This window comes from Onychostruthus taczanowskii, unplaced genomic scaffold (genome assembly GCF_017590055.1).
Source record: "Onychostruthus taczanowskii isolate IOZ18803 unplaced genomic scaffold, ASM1759005v1 scaffold181, whole genome shotgun sequence".
NCBI lineage: Eukaryota > Metazoa > Chordata > Aves > Passeriformes > Passeridae > Onychostruthus > Onychostruthus taczanowskii.
This window is the reverse complement of record NW_024499029.1, coordinates 492,771-511,688: the sequence shown is the minus strand read 5'-3', so window position 1 is coordinate 511,688 and position 18,918 is coordinate 492,771. Positions and strand designations below refer to the sequence as shown.

General features: G+C 59.4%; 1 protein-coding gene across 1 annotated transcript; it reads right to left on the bottom strand.

Moving 5' to 3' along the window:
• Positions 1–776: 776 nt before the first annotated feature.
• TGFA (transforming growth factor alpha) lies at positions 777–17,346 on the bottom strand. The gene is made up of 5 exons (XM_041401014.1): positions 17,334–17,346; positions 16,707–16,931; positions 5,340–5,393; positions 2,962–3,076; positions 777–930 (listed from the first exon to the last, which is right to left on the bottom strand). The coding sequence occupies exons 1-5, from the start codon at positions 17,344–17,346 to the stop codon at positions 777–779; spliced, it is 561 nt and encodes a 186-aa protein (XP_041256948.1).
• Positions 17,347–18,918: the final 1,572 nt, after the last annotated feature.

Here is an 18,918-nt window from a genome sequence, read left to right as displayed (position 1 = left end):
CTATTATTAATAAAAAGCTGGGATTTGTCCCCAAAAATAAGCCAGGCTCGGGGTTTTTTTTTTTTCTGTAGAAAAATAAATCCCCCTCCTGGCGGGGGTTTGGGTTAAAATCCCAAATATTTGGGTTTGAAAAACCCCGGGAGAACGGCCCAAAAGTCGAGGGAAAACCCAGGAAAACGGCGGGAAAAGGGGAAAACGCCCCAAAAAGGACCCGAAGCGGGGGAGGGGGGAGGGGACAGTCCTGGGGGGTCCCCAGGTGTCCCCAGGTGTCCCCAGGTGGTCCCGGGTCTGTCACACACCTGTGGGGACGGGAATGGCAGCGGTTACAGACCCGGGTGTTGGGTACAGGGATAGGGAATGGGGACAGGGCCAGGGAATGGGGATCGGGATGGGGACCATGGGGACAGGGATGGGGAATGGGGACATGGGGACAGGGCCAGCGCTTCTGCAGGTGACAGCAGCTGGGGACAGCAGGGACAGGTGACATGGGGACAGAGAATGGGGATATGGGGACAGGGACAGGGAATGGGGACAGGCATTGTGACAGGGAATGGGGACAGGGAATGGGGACACAGGGACAGGGGGACAGGGACGGGGACATGGGGACAGGGCCAGGGAGGGGGACATGGGGACAGGGACAGGGAATGGGGACAGGAACCAGGTCAGAGATGGGGTCAGGGACGGGGATGGGGACACAGGGAACGGGGACAGGCACGGGGACAGGGACAGGCCGGGGTCCCTGGTCCCCGGCTGTCCCCAGGGGCTCCCGGTGGCACTCACTGGAGCAGGACGCAGGCGGTGACGAGCAGGGCCGAGGCCACCACGGCCACCACGAGCAGGGCTGTGATGGTCTGCTTCTTCTGGGTGGCTGCCACCACGGCCAGCAGGTCAGCGTGCTCACAGCGTGTCCCCACGGACCCCGAGTGGCACCTGGGGACACACAGCAGGTCAGAGTGTGCCCACGTACCCCGAGTGGCACCTGGGGACACAGGGGACACACGGGGACACACAGCAGGTCAGCGTGTCCCCACGTACCCCGAGTGGCACCTGGGGACACAGGGGACACACGGGGACACAGGGCAGGTCAGCGTGCTCACAGCGCGTGCCCACGTACCCCAAATGGCACCTGGGGACACAGGGGACACACGGGGACACACAGCAGGTCAGAGTGTCCCCACGTACCCCGAGTGGCACCTGGGGACACACAGGGACACCTGGGGACACCTGGGGACACGGGGACACACAGAGCAGGTCAGCGTGCTCACAGTGTGTCCCCACGTACCCCGAGTGGCACCTGGGGACACAGGGGACACACAGAGCAGGTCAGCCCGGAGTTTTGGGCTCCCCAGGACACCAAACCCGCAGTTTTGGGATTGCTGGGACAACAGCTCTGGAGCTTTGGGGTTTCTCAGGGTTTAGGGCACTCGCACGCAGGCGGGCTCCTCCTGACCCCATACCTTTGGGATTTTGGGGTTTTGGAGCACTCACACGCAGGTGGGTTTCTCCTGACCCCATAATTTTGGGATTTTGGGGTTTTAGGGTCAGGTTTGGGGCACTCACACACAAACAGGTTTCTCCTGACCCCATAGCTTTGGGATTTTGGGGTTTTGGGGCACTCACACACAGGCAGGTTTCTCCTGACCTCTCCCCAGGACACCAAACCCGGAGTTTTGGGATCGCTGGGACAACAGCTCTGGAGTTTTGGGGTTTCTCAGGGTTTAGGGCACTCACACGCAGGCAGGTTCCTCCTGACCCCATAATTTTGGGATTTTGGGGTTTTGGGGCACTCACACACAGGCAGGTTTCTCCTGACCCCATAATTTTGGGATTTTGGGGCCGGTTTGGCACTCACACACAAACAGGTTTCTCCTGACCCCATAGCTTTGGGATTTTGGGGTTTTGGGGCACTCACACGCAGGCGGGTTCCTCCTGACCCCATAGCTTTGGGATTTCGGGGTTTTGGGGCTGGTTGGGCACTCACACTCAGGTGGGTTTCTCCTGACCCCATAATTTTGGGGTTTTGGGATCAGGTTTGGGGCACTCACACACAGACAGGTTTCCCCTGACCCCGTAATTTTGGGATTTTGGGGTGTTGGGGCACTCACACGCAGGCGGGTTCCTCCTGACCCCATAGCTTTGGGATTTCGGGGTTTTGGGGCTGGTTGGGCACTCACACTCAGGTGGGTTTCTCCTGACCCCATAATTTTGGGGTTTTGGGATCAGGTTTGGGGCACTCACACACAGACAGGTTTCCCCTGACCCCCCAGCTTTGGGATTTTGGGGTTTTGGGGCTGGTTGGGCACTCACACTCAGGTGGGTTTCTCCTGACCCCATAATTTTGGGATTTTGGGGTTTTAGGGCCAGGTTTGGAGCACTCACACACAGGAGGGTTTCTCCTGACCCCATAATTGTGGGATTTTGGGGTTTTAGGGTCAGTTTGGCACTCACACACAGACAGGTTTCTCCTGATCCCGTAATTTTGGGATTTTGGGGCACTCACACGCAGGTGGGTTTCTCCTGACCCCGTAATTTTGGGATTTTGGGGTTTTGGGGCACTCACACGCAGGCGGGTTTCTCCTGACCCCGTAATTTTGGGATTTTGGGGTTTTGGGGTCAGGTTTGGGGCACTCACACACAAACAGGTTTCCCCATACCCCGTAATTTTGGGGTTTTGGGGCACTCACACGCAGGCGGGTTTCCCCTGACCCCCCAGCTTTGGGATTTTGGGGTTTTGGGGCACTCACACACAGGCAGGTTTCTCCTGACCCCATACCTTTGGGATTGTGGGATTTTGGGGCCAGGTTTAGGGCACTCACACACAGACAGGTTTCCCCTGACCCCCCAGCTTTGGGGTTTTGGGGCACTCACACACAGACAGCTTTGGGATTTTGAGGTTTTGGGGCACTCACACGCAGGCGGGTTTCCCCTGACCCGATTATTTTGGGTTTTTGGGGCACTCACACGCAGGCGGGTTTCTCCTCCTGCACCAGGAAGCGGCAGGTGCCGTGGAAGCAGAACTGCCGGTGCGAGTCCGGGCACTCGTTGAAGTGCGACCTCACGGCCGCCGCCACCGGGGCTGCGGGAAAACCGGCGATTTCGGGAAAAATCCCCAAAAATGGGGGTCCCCCCGGCGGGCAGCCCCTGCCCTACAGCCCTGGGATGGGATGGGCTGGGCTAGGGGGAAGGGTGGCAGCACCCTCGGGGGGACAGGGGGGACACGGGCTGGGCTCCCTGCCACCCCAAAAGGAGACTTCCCACCCCAAAAGCAGATTTCCCATCCCAAAAGGGTGATTTCCATTCCTAAAAGGAGTTTTCCCACCCCAAAAGCAGATTTCCCATCCCAAAAGCAGATTTCCCACCCCAAAAAGGAGTTTTCCCACCCCAAAAGCAGATTTCCCACCCCAAAAGGAGATTTCCCACCCCAAAAAGGAGTTTTCCCACCCCAAAAGCAGATTTCCCACCCCAAAAAGGAGTTTTCCCACCCCAAAAGCAGATTTCCCACCCCAAAAAGGAGTTTTCCCACCCCAAAAGCAGATTTCCCACCCCAAAAAGGAGTTTTCCCACCCCAAAAGGAGGAGGAGGAGGAGCCCCGCTCCTGTTTCCCATTAAACCCCACCAAACCCCCCTAGTTTGAGTTATTCCCGGCGGGAATTTCCTGCTGGGGATTCTTTGGGATCGAGGCACTCCCGACCCAGCCCCGGCCCCGGGCTGGATTTAGGGCGGCCCCAAAGGGAGGGGGATGAAGGCTGGGATGGGGCCAGGGTGTCCCCAGAGCTGGGGGGCTTTTTAGGGGTTCTTGGGGGCTGGAAACCCTTTCCTTGTCGGGAAACCCTTTCTTTTGGGGCCAAAACCTTTCCTTTTGGGGCTGGAAACCTGTTCCTTGTGGGGTTGGGAACCCTTTGGTTTTGGGACCAAAAATCCTTCTTTTTGGGGGGCTGGAAACCTTTTTGTTGTGGGGCTGGAAACCCTTTGATTTTGGGGCCAAAGGCTGTTTTTTTGGAACCAGAAACCCTTTTTATGGGGCCAGAAACCCTTTCCTTTTGGGAAAAAAACCCTTTTTTGGGGGCTGGAAACCTGTTCCTTGTAGAGAGAGCTGGGGGGCTTTTTAGGGGTTCTTGGGGGCTGGAAACCCTTTCCTTGTCGGGAAACCCTTTCTTTTGGGGCCAAAACCTTTTCTTTTGGGGCCAGAAAACCTTTTTTTGGGGGGCTGGAAACCTCTTCCTTGTAGGGAAACCCTTTCTTTTGGGGCCAAAACCTTTCCTTTTGGGGCTGGAAACCTGTTCCTTGTGGGGTTGGGAACCCTTTGGTTTTGGGACCAAAAATCCTTCTTTTTGGGGGGCTGGAAACCTTTTTGTTGTGGGGCTGGAAACCCTTTGATTTTGGGGCCAAAGGCTGTTTTTTTTGGGAAAAAAACCCTTTTTTGGGGGCTGGAAACCTGTTCCTTGTAGAGAAACCCTTTCTTTTGGGGCCAAAACCTTTCCTTTTGGGTCCAGAACCCCATTTTTTTTTGGGACCAGAACCCCTTTTTTTGGGAGCCAGAACCCCTTTGTTTCTGGGATCAGAAATCCCTTTTTTTGTTTTTGGGGCCAGAACCCTTTTTTTGGGAGCCAGAACCCCGGTTTTTTGGGATGAGAACCCCTTTGTTTCTGGGGGCAGAACCCCTTTGTTTTTGAGATCAGAAACCCTTTTTTTTGGGAGCCGGAACCCCTTTTTTTTGGGATGAGAACCCCTTTGTTTCTGGGGGCAGAACCCCTTTGTTTTTGAGATCAGAAACCCTTTTTTTTGGGAGCCGGAACCCCTTTTTTTTGGGATGAGAACCCCTTTGTTTCTGGGGGCAGAACCCCTTTGTTTTTGAGATCAGAAACCCTTTTTTTTGGGAGCCGGAACCCCTTTTTTTTGGGATGAGAACCCCTTTGTTTCTGGGGGCAGAACCCCTTTGTTTTTGGGGCCAGAACCCCTTTTTTTTGGGATGAGAACCCCTTTTTTTGTGGGACCAGAACCCTTTTGTTTCTGGGGGCAGAACCCCTTTGTTTTTGAGATCAGAAATCCTTTTTTTTGGGAGCCAGAACCCCGTTTTTTTGGGATGAGAACCCCTTTGTTTCTGGGATCAGAAATCCTTTTTTTGGGGGCCAGAACCCCTTTGTTTTTGGGATCAGAAATCCTATTTTTTGGGTCCAGAACCCCTTTTTTTTGGGATGTGAACCCCTTTTTTTGGGGCCAGGAAACCATTCCCGGTTTCCCCCTCAGAGGTCAGGGCCGGGATCCCACCCAGGGCCCCGTAACCCCCGGAGAGGAGGGGTGGCACACCAGAAAACCCCAAAATCCCCGCGGGCACTCACCGCTCCGGCCGGCCGTGCTGTTGTCCAGCGCGTGGCACGCGGCCAGCAGGACACCTGGGGAGGGACACGCAGGGTCAGCCCAAAAAAACCCCCCCAAAAAAAAACCCCGGGGGGGGATTTTGGGTCGCCAAAACCGCCCCCGGAGTTTTCAGGAAAACGCGGGAATTTTGAGGAAATTTTTAAGGGAAAAATCTCCGAGATTTTAAAGGAAAAATCTCAATATTTTTAAGGAAAAATCTCAAGATTTTCAAGGAAAAATCTCCAAGATTTTAAAGGAAAAACCTCCAGGGTTTTAAAGGAAAAATCTCCAGGATTATCAAGGAAAAATCTACAGGATTTTAAAGGAAAAACCTCCAAGGTTTTAAAGGAATAACCTCCAAGGTTTTAAAGGAAAAATCTCCAGGATTTTAAAGGAAAAATCTCCAGGATTTAAAAGGAATAACCTCCAGGATTTTAAAGGAATAATCTCCAGGATTTTAAAGGAAAATGCAGGAATTCTCCGTGGGGGTGGAATGAGGGGGTCCTGGCAGGAACGACCCCCCCGAGTGACCCCTTGGAGGGGGCAGGGTGGCCCCCCTGGCCAGGAGCGATCCCAGGGCACGGAGCCGACTGGGATTGACCGGTTTCCCGGGGTTTTCCCAGGATTGACCGATTTCCCGGGATTTTTCCCCGTTTCCCGCACGGTTTGGATCCAGCGGCGCGGAAACGGCGGCGGGAGGGACACGGAGCCTGGGGCAGCACGTCCTGCAGATCCCGGCGCCTCAGGAGCTTCAGGGATCCGCCCAGGGATCCACCAGATCTTCAGGGATCCGCCCAGGGATCCCCCACAGCTTCAGGGATCCACCCAGGGATCCACCAGGTCTTTAGGGATCCACCAGATCTTCAGGGATCCACCCAGGGATCCCCCACAGCTTCAGGGATCCACCCAGGGATCCACCAGGTCTTTAGGGATCCACCCAGGGATCTTCCACAGCTTCAGGCAAGGCCTCAGGGATCCACCAGATCTTCAGGGATCCACCCAAGGCCTCAGGGATCCACCTGAGCTTCAGGGATCCGGGATCCACCCAGGGATCCCCCAGATCTTTAGGGATCCATCCAGGCTTTCGGGCATCCATCCCAGCTTTAGGGATCCTCCACGGCCTCAGGGATCCAGCACAAATTCAGGGATCCACCCAGGGCTTTGGGGATCCACTGGAGCTTCAGGGATCCACCCAGGGCTTCAGGGATCCAGCACAAACCCAGGGATCCACCACAGCTCCAAGAACCCACTGCAGCTTCAGGGATCCACCAGGACTTTGGGGATCCTCCACGGCTTTGGGGATCCACTCAGAGCTTTGGGGATTCACCAGAGCTTCAGGGATCCTCCACAGCTTCAGGGAGACAGGAGGGACCAGGGGGATCCACTGGAGCTTCAGGGATCCTCCACGGCTCCAGGGATCTACCACAGCTTCGGGGATCCACCTTGGCTTTGGAGATCCTCCATGGCTTCCCTGGATTCCTCGCAGACCTCGGGGATTCTCCTCCCGTGGAAGCTCCAGCAGCAATCCGGTCTGATCCCAGCCTTTCCCGTTTTTCCCAGCTCGGGGCTTCATCCGTTCTGGGGTTTTTGGGAAACGTTCTGGGGTTTTTGGAATCCACTCCTGGGATTTTGGGGAATGGCTCATCCTGGTGGGATGGGTGGGATCCATCCCCGTGGGGATCCTGGGTCTGAGTGGGCATCCATCCCCTTGGCATTCCAGAGGGATCAGTGGGCATCCACCCCTGTGGGCATCCATCCCCTTGGCATTCCAGAGGGATCAGTGGGCATCCATCCCTGTGGGCATCCCAGTGGGATGGGTGGGCGTCCATCCCTGTGGATACTCCAGTCCTGAGTGGGTGTCCATTCCTTGGCATTCCAGTTCTGAGTGGGCGCCCATCCCCTGGGCATTCCCGTGAGTGGGCATCCATGGATGGGTGGGATCCATCCCCGTGGGGATCCTGGGTCTGAGTGGGCATCCATCCCCTTGGCATTCCAGAGGGATCAGTGGGCATCCATCCCTGTGGGCATCCATCCCCTTGGCATTCCAGAGGGATCAGTGGGCATCCATCCCTGTGGGCATCCATCCCCTTGGCATTCCAGAGGGATCAGTGGGCATCCACCCCTGTGGGCATCCCAGTGGGATGGGTGGGCGTCCATCCCTGTGGATACTCCAGTCCTGAGTGGGTGTCCATTCCTTGGCATTCCAGTTCTGAGTGGGCGCCCATCCCCTGGGCATTCCCGTGGGATCAGTGGGCATCCATCCCCGTGGGTGTCCATCCCTGTGGGCATTCTGGTTCTGGGTGGGCATCCATCCCCTTGGCATTCCGGCTCCTCTGCTCTCCTTCCCAGCCCCTCTCCGTGAGCAGGTGGCAAGCCCAGCCCTCATCCCCGATCCCACACAAAGTTTCCCAAAACCTTGGGAAGTTTTCCATGCCCAGGCCCAGCCTGGGGACACCGGACACCTGCCGGACACTCGGACAATGCACGCTCCAGCCCTGCCGTGGGGCTGACCCATCCCCACCCCCGCTGGCTTTTCCAGCCCATCCCACCCCGTTCCTCGGGAATCTCTCCCTCCAGAGGACTCGCCAGCCTTCCCACCGCGCTTCCAGCAGCTCCATCCCGCTCATCCCCGGCTCGCCTCTCCCCGCGGCGTCTCCGTTAGCGCTGGGCTCGTTCCAAAATTCCCCCCGGGCTCCGATCCCCGCTGGGCTGCAGGAGCCCTTCCCTTCCCTTCCCTTCCCTTCCCTTCCCTTCCCTTCCCTTCCCCTCGGCCCGAGCGGACCCGCCGGGCTCAGCCAGGGCTCCTCTCCCACCCGGATCCCACCCGGGCTGGGAATCGCCGGGATCGGGGTGCCCAGACAGGCGGGGAACGGCGGCTCAGCCCCTCGAGGGTGAGCACCGGCACCGGAGAGAGACCCGGAGCCACGGGACCGGGCAGGAGCGGGAGAGAACGGGACACGGGCGGAGGGATGAGCCTCGGGAGGAGGGACACGGTGCTGGAACGACCGGGGCAGGAGCGGGACCGGGACACGGTGCCGGAGCCCCGGGGGAGGAGCGGGACCGGGACACGGTGCTGGAGCCCCGGGGGAGGAACGGGACCGGGACACGGTGCTGGAGACCCGGGGGAGGAACGGGACCGGGACACGGTGCAGGAGCCCCCGGGGGACGCTCGGTAGAAGAGCAGGAGCGGCACCGGGACACGGCGCGGCAGCGCCGGCAGCTGGAGCGGGGCCAAGCCCAGCCGCTTTCCCACCGGGACACCGGACCCGCGGCTGGGTGACACCGGCGGGGACAGCGGGACAAAGCCAGCCGAGCTCCCGCCGTCCGCTCCGGGATCCCTCCGTCCTTCCTTCCCCCGGAGCATCCCCGCTCCCGTCCCGTCCCGGCATCGCCCCCGCTCCCACCGCCCGCTTCCCTCGGCACGCACCCCCACCCTCCGCCACTCTAATTAGCCCCCAGCCCTAATTAGCCGCCCTAATTAAGCGTCTGAACAGAGACCACTGGACCCTCCAAGACCCCTTGGGCCCACCACCCACACACCCCATCAATCCCCCGGACCTGTGACCCCCAAGTCCCCCTGGCACCCCCAAACCTCCCCTACAACGGGCCCTGCCACCCCCGGGACCCCCACTGTCCCCCCGGTGCCACCCATGGGGGCACGCAGCCCCGAGTGTCCCCGGGGGATCCCCCAACCCCTCCAAAGCTGAATTTTGGGCTGGGGTCACCCTGTCTCACCCACATGGGGAGCCCTTGGCCCCAGCTCAGTGTCACCCCCATGTCCCCCCATGGAGATCGGGGGGACAGGAGGGACCAGGGCCCCCCGTGTCCCTCCCTGCCCCCCCGTGACTCCCGGATTGCCAAACCCCTGCCAGCACATCCTGTGTCACCCTCAGCTGCTGCTGATCCCAGCCTTGGTCATCCCGAAATCTGCAGGGCCACCACCCCGCTGATCCCAGCCTTGGTCACCCCAAAATCTGCTGATCCCAGCCTCGGTCATCCCTAAATCCATGGAGCTCCCACCCCGCTGATCCCAGCCTTGGTCACCCCAAAATCTGCTGATCCCAGCCTCGGTCATCCCAAAATCCCAAAATCTGCACCCTGCTGATCCCACACTCGGTCATCCCAATCCGACCAACCCAAACCTGGCAGTGGTGGCCCCAGTGGTGGCCCAAACCTGGCAGTGGTGGCCCAAACCTGGCAGTGGTGGCCCCAAAGCTGGAGGTGGCCAGCACATCCCCCATCACCCACGAGGATCCCCCCTGAGGACCCCAGCTCTGACCCATGGAAGCCCCTGGGTGTGGGGCCAGGGGGGGTTTGGGGAGGTCCGTGCTGGGCTGTGTCCCCCCCCGTATCCCCTGGATTGTCTCTTCCCGTGTCCCCTGCCGTGTCCCCCTCCGTGTCACCTGGCGTGTCACCTGGAGCGTCCCCTGGTGTGTCTCCTGGCATGTCCCCCCCGTGTCCCCCCCGTGGGAGCTGCTGTGTCCCCCCCATGTCACTCCCCGTGTTCCCCCCATGTCACTCCCCGTGTCCCCCAGGGCCAGAGCCTTCCCACCGCGGGACCCAGCCCGGGACCCACCGGGACCCACCCCGAACACTGTGCGGGACCCACCCCCGGGACCACCCGGGCACCGTGCGGGACGCGCCCCGGGAACCGCCGGGACCCTGCGGGACCCCCCGGGACCCACCCCCGGGATTACCCGGGAGCCATCCCGGGACCCACAGCGGGAGCCATCCCGGGACCCACCGCGGGACCCAGCCCGGGACCCCCCGGGACCCTGTGGGACACCCCGGGACCCAGCCCCGGTATTACCCGGGACCCGCCCCGGGACCCACCCCGGGACCCACCCGGGACCCTGCGAAACCCACCCCCGGGATCGTCCGGGACCCCTCCCCGGACACCTCTCGGGACCACCTGGCCAGCTCCTCGGGAAACTCCCCGGGACTACCGGCGACCCTTCCCCCGGGAGCCCCCTGGGACCACCCGGGACCACCCTGGCCGGGATCGTCCTGACTCACCCGGGCACTCCACCAGGGGACCCCCCCCGTGTCCCCCCGTGTCCCCCCGTGGGAGCTGCCCGCAGCCGCGGGGCGGGGGGGCCGGCCCTGCCCGCTCCCGTTCCCGTTCCCGCTCCCGCTCCCGTTCCCAGGTGATAGCATCTCCCCTCGGCACTTGAAAGCGCCTCTTTGAAGGGGCTGGGGCTGGAGCCGGCGCTTCCCGACGCCGCCGAGCCCGAATCCCGGCTCCCCGCGCCCCGGGAACAAAGGCCACCCAAAATCCCACCGCGGGGGTGATCCTCCAGGGATCCCACGGCATTCCCACCGCGCAGGGCTCGTCCCAAAGCGCATGGGAATGTGATCCCAGAACCTGAACATCCCAAAATCCAACATCCCAGTGCCCTGACCATCCCAAAATCCCACCAGAGCCTGTTGGATCACCCTGGGGGCTGCACCTTCCTCCAGGGATCCCACGGCATTCCCACCGCGCAGGGCTCGTCCCAAAGTGCATGGGAATGTGATCCCAGAACGTGCACATCCCAGAATGTGAACATCCCAAAACCTGACCATCCCAAAACGTGAACATCCCAAAATCTGACATCCCAGTGCCCTGACCATCCCAAAATCCCACCAGAGCCTGCTGGACCACCGCGGGGGCAGAGCCTTCCTCCAGGGATCCCACGGCATTCCCACCGCGCAGGGCTCGTCCCAAAGCGCATGGGAATGTGATCCCAGAACCTGAACATCCCAAAATCCAACATCCCAGTGCCCTGACCATCCCAAAATCCCACCAGAGCCTGTTGGATCACCCTGGGGGCTGCACCTTCCTCCAGGGATCCCACGGCATTCCCACCGCGCAGGGCTCGTCCCAAAGTGCATGGGAATGTGATCCCAGAACGTGCACATCCCAGAATGTGAACATCCCAAAACCTGACCATCCCAAAACGTGAACATCCCAAAATCTGACATCCCAGTGCCCTGACCATCCCAAAATCCCACCAGAGCCTGCTGGACCACCGCGGGGGCAGAGCCTTCCTCCAGGGATCCCACGGCATTCCCATCCTGCAGAGCTCATCCCAAAGCGCACGGGAATGTGATCCCAGAACCTGAACGTCCCAAAATCCAACCTCCCAGTGCCCTGACCATCCCAAAATCTGACATCCCAGTGCCCTGACCATCCCAAAATCCCACCAGAGCCTGTTGGATCACCCTGGGGGCTGCACCTTCCTCCAGGGGTCCCACGGCATTCCCACCCCACAGGGCTCGTCCCAAAGTGCACTGGAATGTGGTCCCAGAACCTGAACATCCCAAAATCCAACATCCCAGTGCCTGACCATCCCAAAATCCGACATCCTAGTGCCCTGACCATCCCAAAATCCAACATCCCAGTGCCCTGACCATCCCAAAATCCAACATCCCAGTGCCCTGACCATCCCAAAATCCCACCAGAGCCTGCGGGACCACCGCGGGGGCTGCGCCTTCCTCCAGGGGTCCCACGGCATTCCCACCCCACAGGGCTCGTCCCAAACATCCCAAAGTGCACTGGAATGCAATCCTAGAACCTGAACATCCCAAAATCCGACATCCCAGTGCCCTGACCATCCCCAAATCCCACAGCCTGGGCCAGGTGGGAACGACAACGGCTCAAAAAACATTCCTGATCCCCACTGGCATTCCTGACCCCAAAAACCATTCTTGACCCCAAAAAACACTCCTGACCCCAAAAAGCCATTCCCGACCCGCACTGGCATTCCCAACCTCAAAAACTTTCCTGACCCCAAAACGCATTCTCAACCTCCCAAAAACATTCCTGACCCCAAAAAACATTCCTGACCTCTTACAAACATTCCCAGCCTCACAAAACTTTCCTGATCCCAAACCTGACCCCAAAAAACACTCCCGACCCCAAAAAACTTTCCTGACCCCAAAAAACATTCCCGACCCCAAAAAACTTTCCTGACTCCAAAAAACATTCCCAACCCCAAAACCCCTTCCTGACCTCCAGCTCCTCCCAGGCATTCCAGGGCTCCCAATCCCTTTTCCCGAGTTACAAAACCACAACCCCAAACCGAGGGGTTATTTTGGGATTACAATAATAAATAATAATTAAATTGGGGTTTTTTAATTGTTCCTGCCCCGGGAGCCTCCGGCTGTTGGGTTTTCCTCTTGGGATCGTTCTGTGTTTGTGGTTTATACCGGGTTTGGGATTAAAGGGTCATTCCAGGGGGGAAAATCTGGGATAAATCCATTCGATTTAGGGCAAATCCCTGAAAAAGAGGCAAAACCCCTTCTCTTTCATCCTCTGTTCCATCCCCTCTCCTGAGGTGGGAAATCCTGGGGGATTTTTGGGGTGGAATGTGACACCTTGTGCCCTTCCATGCAGGAAACAGTGGGAAAACCCACCCAAAAAACGGGATTTTGGAATTTATCCAGGCTGGGGGGCAACACTGCAGTGGATGGGAAAACCCACCCAAAATACGGGATTTGGGGATTTGGGGATTTATCCAGATTGGAGAGCAGATATCAGCAAATAGGAAAACCCACGCAAAAAAATGGGATTTTGGGATTTATCCAGGCTGGAATGTGGCACTTTGGGCCCTTCCATGTAGGAGACAGTGGGAAAACCCACCCAAAAAATGGGATTTTGGGATTTATCCAGGCTGGAGAGCAGACCTCATTCAATAGGAAAACCCACCCAAAAATGGGATTTTGGGATTTATCCAGGCTGGGGGGGGTGACACTACAGTTAATGGGAAAAACCCCCACACAAAATGGAATTTTGGGATTTATCCAGGCTGGAGGGCAACACTACAGTTAATGGGAAAAACCCCCACACAAAATGGAATTTTGGGATTTATCCAGCCTGGAAAGCGCTACTGCAGACCCCAGTAAATGGGAAAACCCACCCCAAAAAAATGGGATTTCGGGATTTAGGGACTGCCAAACACCCTCCTTGCCCCCATGGGGACGACTCCAACTCCTCCTTGATCCGGATCCTCACCCCTCTCCCTCTGCCGTGGCTCAAAACCCCCTGATTTTTCAACGTGGCGACGAAAAAAAAAACACCAAAAACCTCCCGAAAAAAGCAGGAAAAATCCCCCAAATCCGCGGGAACAACGGCGCTGTGTGCTCGTGTCCGGCGGGAATCCTCCGGCCGCCTGTTGATCTTGGACGGGCCAGGTGAAAATGAGGCCGAGGGAAAACACGGCTCGGGCTCCCCCCGGCCCTTCCCGGGGCTCGCACAAACCCAAATTGTCGCCGCCGGGATGGTTTTGGCTCCTCGGAGGGGCCCTGGAATCCATCAGGCGGAGTGGGGGAAGGAATCCCGCGTTATTCCCGGGGGCGGGAATTCTGCCGGCCTGGAACCCCGGGATGGTCCCGCTCCTGCCGCCCCAGCCCGAATTTTGGGGGTCTGACCCACCCTGGGGCTGTTTTTGGAAGGGCAGCACCTCTGACATTTCCCTCATCCCAAAATTTGGGGGTTTGATCCATCCTGGGGCTGTTTTTGGAAGGGCAGCACCTCTGACATTTCCCTCATCCCAAAATTTGGGGGTTTGATCCATCCTGGGGCTGTTTTTGGAAGGGCAGCACCTCTGACATTTCCCTCATCCCAAATTTTGGGGGTCTGACCCATCCTGGGAGGGAAACCCCTCTGACATCTTCCCCATCCCAAATTTTGGGAGTGTGGCTCATCCTGGGCCTGTTTTTGGAAGGGCAGCACCTCTGACATCTCCCTCCCCCCAAATTTTGGGGGTCTGACCCATCCTGGGAGGGAAACACCTCTGACATCTTCCCCATCCCAAATTTTGGGAGTGTGGCTCATCCTGGGTCTGTTTTTGGAAGGGCAGCACCTCTGACATCTCCCTCACCCCAAATTTTGGGGGTCTGACCCATCCTGGGAGGGCAGCACCTCTGATATCTCCCCCATCCCAAAATTTGGGGGTTTGATCCATCCTGGGGCTGTTTTTGGAAGGGCAGCACCTCTGACATCTCCCTCATCCCAAATTTTGGGGGTCTGACCCATCCTGGGAGGGCAGCACCTCTGACATCTCCCTCATCCCAAATTTTGGGGGTCTGACCCATCCTGGGAGGGCAGCACCTCTGACATCTCCCTCATCCCAAATTTTGGGGGTCTGACCCATCCTGGGCCTGTTTTGGGACAGGCAGCACCTCTGGTATCTCCCCCATCCCAAATTTTGGGCTTCTGGCTCATCCTGGGCCTGTTTTGGGACGGGCAGCGCCTCCGACATTTCCCCCACCCCACTAAAAGCGGGGCTTTATTGGGAATTTTTTTCCTGGCTTTATCTCACAGCTCCTGTTTTTCCGCCGCCTTTAAAAGGCTCTTTCATAGCTGGGATTTTCCCCGTGAATGTCCATTTTATTCCCTTTTTTTTCCTTTCTTCCTTTCCTAAACAACTCCTCGGGGGTTTTCTCCCTTCCCACCCCTTTCCCCCGCTCCCCTTTTTCTGTTTATGTCCCGTTTTTTGCCGAAAGCCTCCATAAATAAAGGATTTTGGAGCTCTCCAAGCCTGGCCACTGACGAGGGCTTTGTTGGCCGCGGGAATGCCGGCGGCTCCGGGCTGGCAGCTCCCGGGAAAATGTCAATATTGGATCACTTAGCACCACGTTATTTTATTTATGTTTTTATCCCTCTCCAGCAGCAGGGATAAGCACGTCCTGGAGCCAGCAGGAATTCCCACTGGGAACGCGGGAGAGGGGCTGATCCCGCTCCGGGCGCGACCCCGAGGTGGCTCTGGCAGGTCCTGCTGTGGTCACGAGCCCGAGGTGGCTCTGGCAGGTCCCTCTGCCCGGTGTTTTGGGGTTTCCCGGCTCTCCGTGGTCACGGGAAGCGGACACTGGGATCATTGAGCCGCGGTGACCGGAGCCCGGAGAGCACCCGGGCGGCCGCACGTCCAGCTGTGCCCTCAGAAACCCCGAATCCCTGCTCCGGCCCTCCTCCTCCTGTTCCTTGGGATCCCTCCTGGGCTTTGTGGTGGGACCCCAAATCCACATTCCAGTTCTTCTTCTCCTTCTCCTCGGGATCCTTCCAGGAGTTTAGGGTAGGACCCCAAATCCACATTGCAGTTCTCCTCCTCCTTCTCCTCGCGATCCCTCCTGGGCTTTGTGGTGGGACCCCAAATCCACATTCCCGTTCTTCTCCTTCTCCTCGGGATCCTTCCAGGAGTTTAGGGTAGGACCCCAAATCCAACATTGCAGTTTTCCTCCTCCTTCTCCTCGGGATCCCTGCAGGAGTTTTAGGATAGGACCCCAAATCCACATTGCAGTTCTCCTCTTTCTCCTCAGGATCCCTCCAGGGCTTTGTGGTGGGACTCCAAATCCACATTGCAGTTCTCCTCTTTCTCCTCAGGATCCCTCCAGGGCTTTGTGGTGGGACTCCAAATCCACATTGCAGTTCTCCTCTTTCTCCTCAGGATCCCTCCAGGGCTTTGTGGTGGGACTCCAAATCCACATTGCAGTTCTCCTCTTTCTCCTCAGGATCCCTCCAGGGCTTTGTGGTGGGACTCCAAATCCACATTGCAGTTCTCCTCTTTCTCCTCAGGATCCCTCCAGGGCTTTGTGGTGGGACTCCAAATCCACATTGCAGTTCTCCTCCTTCTCCTCAGGATCCCTCCAGGAGTTTAGGGTAGGACACCAAATCCACATTGCACTTCTCCTCCTCCTGTTCCTTGGGATCCCTCCTGGGCTTTGTGGTGGGACCCCAAATCCACATTGCAGTTCTTCTCCTTCTCCTCCTCGGGATCCTTCCAGGAGTTTAGGGTAGGACACCAAATCCACACCCCAGTTCTTCTCCTTGGGAATCTCTCTGTGGCTTTGCCATGGGACCCCAAACCCACACTCTGCTCCTCTCCTCTTCCTCAGGATCCTTCCAGGAATTTTGTGGTAGGACCCCAAATTCACATTCCAGTTCTCCTCCTCCTCTTCCTCAGGATCCTTCCAGGAATTTTGTGCTGGGACCCCAACCCACACCCTAATTCCTGGGACACGTTCATGGCTCAGGTGGGATGCCCCCACACCCATCCAGGTGTCCAGGGCTTTGTGCCAGGACCCATCCAGGTGTCCAGGGTTCTGTGCCAGGACCCCAAACCCACACCCCAAGTTCTCAGGACACCCTCCAGGCTCAGGTGGGATGTCCCCCACCCATCCAGGTGTCCAGGCTCGGGAATCCTCCCCGTGCCCTTCCCTTCTCCACGGGCGCGGGGCCGGCGGTGTCCGGCCAGGACAAAGCCCCCGGAAGGCGGCGGCGGAACAGAGGAGCTCAGTGTCCGGCCCTGCCCCGGGCGGTCACAATGCTGGCACTGTCCCCAAGCGGGATCTGTTTGTCCCCGTCCCGCCTGTTTGTCCTGCGCTCCCATTGTGCGCCCGCAGGAGCTGAGTCAGCGCTGCGGCCCCGCTCCCCACGCGCGACCGCTCGGGAATCCGCGCCCGCGGCGGGGGCACGGGGCGCTGCGACCTGGGGGGCGCTGCCACCTGGGGGGGCACTGGCACCCGGGGGGACATTGGGACATTGGGGGACACTGCCACCTGGGGGGACATTGGCACCTGGGGTGCATTGGCACCTGGAGGGGACATTGGGGGGCACTGCCACCTGGGGGGCATTGGCACCCTGGGGGGCACTGGGGGGCGCTGCCACCTGGAGGGACATTGGGGGGCACTGCCACCTGGGAGGGACATTGGGGGGCACTGCCACCTGGGGGGACACTGGCACCCTGGGGGTGACATCGGGACCCGGAGATGGCATCAGGACATTTGGGGGCTTCGGCACCTGGGGGTGGCATCAGTAACTTGGGGATGGCATCAGGACCTTGGGGTGACATCGGGATATTTGGGGTGGCTTTGGCACCTGGGAGTGGCATCAGTACCTAGGGCTGACATCGGGACACTGGGGATGTCATTGGGACATTGGGGTGACATCGGGACACTGGGGGTGACATCGGCACCTGGGGGGGGGGCATCAGTACCTTGGGGTGACATCGGGACATTTGGGATTGCTTTGGCACCTGGGGGTGACACTGGGACGCTGGGGGGACATCAGTAACTTGGGGATGGCATCAGGACCTTGGGGTGACATCGGGACACGGGGGGCTTCGGCACGTGGGGGTGACATTAGTAACTTGGGGATGGCATTGGCACCTGGGGGTGACATTGGGACCTTGGGGGTGACATCGGCACCTTGGGGGGGCATCAGGACATTGAGGGTGACATTGGGATATCTGGGGTAGCTTCAGCACCTGGGGGTGACATGGGGGGACACTGGGGGGGCATTGGCCGCTGGGGGTGACATTGGTGGCACCGTTACCTCGGGGCCCGGGGATTCGGGACATTGCCAGCCCCGCGGGGCTCCGCGGGATCGCTCCCGGAGCTCCCTCCTTCCTTGGCTCCCTGGGAACCGGGAGAACGCCCGGGCCGCCTCCCACGGCCGTGAGTCAGCCCCGGAGCGCGGCGGGAGCCACGCGTGACTCAGCCGAGGCACGGCAGGAATGCCGCTCCCGGGAAGCGCGCCGGTAGAACCGGTCCCGGCTCCTCCGGGCAGCGGCGGAGCGAGGCCCCGCAGCCCGCGGAGCTTCCCAGGAGATCCCGCAGATCCCGCAGCTGCGACTCCCGAGGGTGGCACACCTGCGGGGAAGGTTGGGGGCTGCTCCCGCTCCTGGCAAGGTCACGGCAGGGCAGCCGCTGCTCCAGACCCCAGAGCACCCCAGAGCACCCCAGAGCACCCCAGAGCACCCCAGAGCACCCCAAAGCACCCCAGAGCACCCCAAAGCGCCTCAAAGCACCCCAAAGCTGCAGTGCGGGGAGAAGGGAAGAGCCCAAAGCACCCCAAAGCACCCCAAAGCTGCGGTGTGGGGAGCAGGAAACAGCCCAAAGCACCTCAAAGCACCCCAAAGCTCAGGTTTGGGGAGCAGGGAAGAGCCAGCAGACCCCAAAGCACCTCAAAGCTCAGGTTTGGGGAGCAGGAAGAGCCAGCAGACCCCAAAGCACCCCAAAGATGTGGTTTGGGCTCTTTATGGGGCAGGGAAGAGCCAGCAGACCCCAAAGCACCCCAAAGCTCAGGTTTGGGGAGCAGGGAAGAGCCACCAGACCCCAAGGCACCCCAAAGCTCCGCTGTGGGCTCCAGGAAGAGTCAGCAGACCCCAAACCACCCCAAAGCTCAGGATTGGGGAGCAGGGAAGAGCCAGCAGACCCCAAAGCACCCCAAAGCTCAGGTTTGGGGAGCAGGGAAGAGCCACCAGACCCCAAGGCACCCCAAAGCTCCGCTGTGGGCTCATTTTGGGGTGCAGAAGAAGCACCACCCCCCCCGGGCAGACAGGAAATGTGGGAATTGGATGTCCCCTCCTCGGTGTCGCTGCTCCGGGCAGCGCTGGTGACCCCAATGGGGACCCTCAGGCAGAAGGTGACACCACGAGGATCCCTGGGTGGATCGGGTGGGAACGGCACGAGGAGCCCCCTCCACCCCGACAGAGACCTCCAAGTGCTCCCAGGGGAGGTTTGGGTTGGATATTGGGGAAATTCCTCCACGGGAAGGGCTCTCCAGGCCTGGCACAGCTG